Source organism: Macaca fascicularis, chromosome 19, assembly GCF_037993035.2.
Source record: "Macaca fascicularis isolate 582-1 chromosome 19, T2T-MFA8v1.1".
Lineage (NCBI taxonomy): Eukaryota > Metazoa > Chordata > Mammalia > Primates > Cercopithecidae > Macaca > Macaca fascicularis.
Genome location: NC_088393.1, coordinates 50,601,640 through 50,603,840, shown reverse-complemented (window position 1 = coordinate 50,603,840; position 2,201 = coordinate 50,601,640). Strand labels below are relative to the sequence as shown.

The window sequence follows — 2,201 nt, the reverse complement described above, 5'->3', positions numbered from 1 at the left end:
TATACCTATGTAACAAACCTGCAGGTTCTGCACATGTGTCCCAGAACTTAAAAGTGTAATTTTAAAAAATGATAAAAAATTTAAAAGCACAGTTTTAATTTACAATATACCAAAATGGAAGAGAAATGGAAGAAAATTCTGAAACGATTAGTTTTGAAACTTGTACCCAGGAAAAAATTTAGGATTCAGTCCAAATTGTAGGTAAATAACAAAATTCAAAAAAAAAAAAAAAATGAACACATCTAAATTTTTTTTTTTGAGTTAAATACAGGTTGTTTTTTTTTTTAATCTGTAATTGATGTACATTTGATTTTAAGAAGACACTTTACATCAGGTCACCACAAAGCAGATTTACATACAACCATCAATTGCAGAAAAACAAAGTTTCTTTTTGATCCAAACACAAAAAGCTTTGTGTTTTATTTTTTTATGATCTCTTCCTTGACCATAAAAAAAAAAAAAGTAAAAAATGCAGTACTTTTTGAAGGTGAAGCTAGTAAGTTTACAGAAGTGCAAAATACCAAAACACTTTAAGCAAAAACTTTTTTTTTTTTAAGAAAAAGGTATGACTTCTCGTTTTCTGTTCTTGGCATAAATTTTAATTCTTTCCAGTGGAACCAAAACCGCCTGAACCCCTTTCGGTGTCATCCAAAGCTTGAACTTCTTCTATTTCTGGATAAAAAATCCGTTCGCAAATGAGTTGTGCGATTCGATCACCCTTTTTGACTTCAAACTTTTCTTTGCCAAAATTAAACAGTACAACACCAACATTTCCTCTATAATCTTCATCTATGACACCAGCTCCTACATCAATAAAGTGTTTTGCAGCCAAGCCTGACCTTGGAGCTACTCTTCCATAACACCCAGAAGGGAGCGCTATCTGAATGTCCGTTTTCACAAGAGCTTTCTCCATAGGTGGTATTGTATAATCATAGGCACTGTACAGGTCGTAGCCCGCGGCCCGCGCGGAGCCCCGGGTGGGGGCAGTGGCGTGCTTGGAATGCCTGGCAAAGCGGAGCTGCATGCCGCCCTCCTCTGCAGGCCGGGGCCGCTTACTGGGTGAAATGGCGGGTGTCTCTTCAGAGCAGGGCATGGGAAAGCCAGAAGGCCAGCGAGGAGAGCGCCCGAGGAACAAGAGAGCGCACGAAGAGTTCGAACACACCTAAAATTTAATAACTGTTGTGCTGTTGTTTTCTTCTGCAAAACAGTTTTCCCCTCCTGTTTCCCATTTTTATGAAATGGAAATCATATGGGACCAACGTAATTGCAAAATAAGCTTTAGTCTTATACCTGAATTCTTTACACAAAGTGCAGCAAGAGTGTAGATTCAAGGCCTCTATGAATACATATATGTTGTGTATATATATATATGTATAAATATAAGAATATACACATATTCTATCATGTAGAATGGCACTAAAGTATATTAATGGCAGCAAATCTGTACAAGTCTGCAGCAGCCTCAATTCTTGCTTCTTCAGAAGAAAGAACTCAACTAAGGGTCATAAGGCAGAAGAAGAGACTGGGGCCAGTTTCACAACAAGAGTGAAAGTTTATTTAAAAGCTTTAGAGCAGAAATTAAAGAAAGTAAAGTACACTTAAAACAGGGCCAAACAGGTGATGAGATTTCAGGTGTGTGGTTTGACCTGTGACTTAGGTGTTTGTATGATGGAATAATTCTGGGGTCTGCATCTCTTCTCCCCTGATTCTTCCCTTAAAGTGGGCTGTCTGCATGTGCAGTGGCCCACGAGCACTTAGGAAGGGAGCCTGTGTAGTGTGTTTCCTGGAGTACAGTTGGAAAACAGAGACCAAAATAAAAGCTATGTATGTAAATAAAATTGGTCTCCTAATAAAATCCTCTTATAAATTTCTATCATTTTTATGTTGCCTTGGCATCTATTTTTAATCTCCTTGAACATACCCAAATTCCTTCTCTCTCTTTCTCTCTCTTCTTTGAGTTGTAAATTTACTACCTACTTTCTCTAAAACTCGGCAAGGGCTTCCTCAGATAAATTGTAACTTTTTCTATTTACAAAACCACAATTCAAATCCAACAGCCTTTTTTAAAGTGAGTTTTATGGGTTTCATGCATAAAATTTTAAACTAAAAATCTAAAGTATTTCTGTAATCCCTCTAACTTTATGTGCACATGTATATGTTCTATGTTGTATCACATATATGTATATGTCCATACCTGTGTT

General features: G+C 36.8%; 1 protein-coding gene across 1 annotated transcript; it reads right to left on the bottom strand.

The window, feature by feature from the left end:
* Window positions 1-384: 384 nt before the first annotated feature.
* LOC135968339 (deoxyuridine 5'-triphosphate nucleotidohydrolase, mitochondrial-like) lies at window positions 385-1,148 on the bottom strand. The gene has a single exon (XM_065534455.2). The coding sequence runs from the start codon at window positions 1,091-1,093 to the stop codon at window positions 599-601; it is 495 nt and encodes a 164-aa protein (XP_065390527.1). The 5' UTR covers window positions 1,094-1,148; the 3' UTR covers window positions 385-598.
* Between the last annotated feature and the right edge of the window lie 1,053 nt (window positions 1,149-2,201).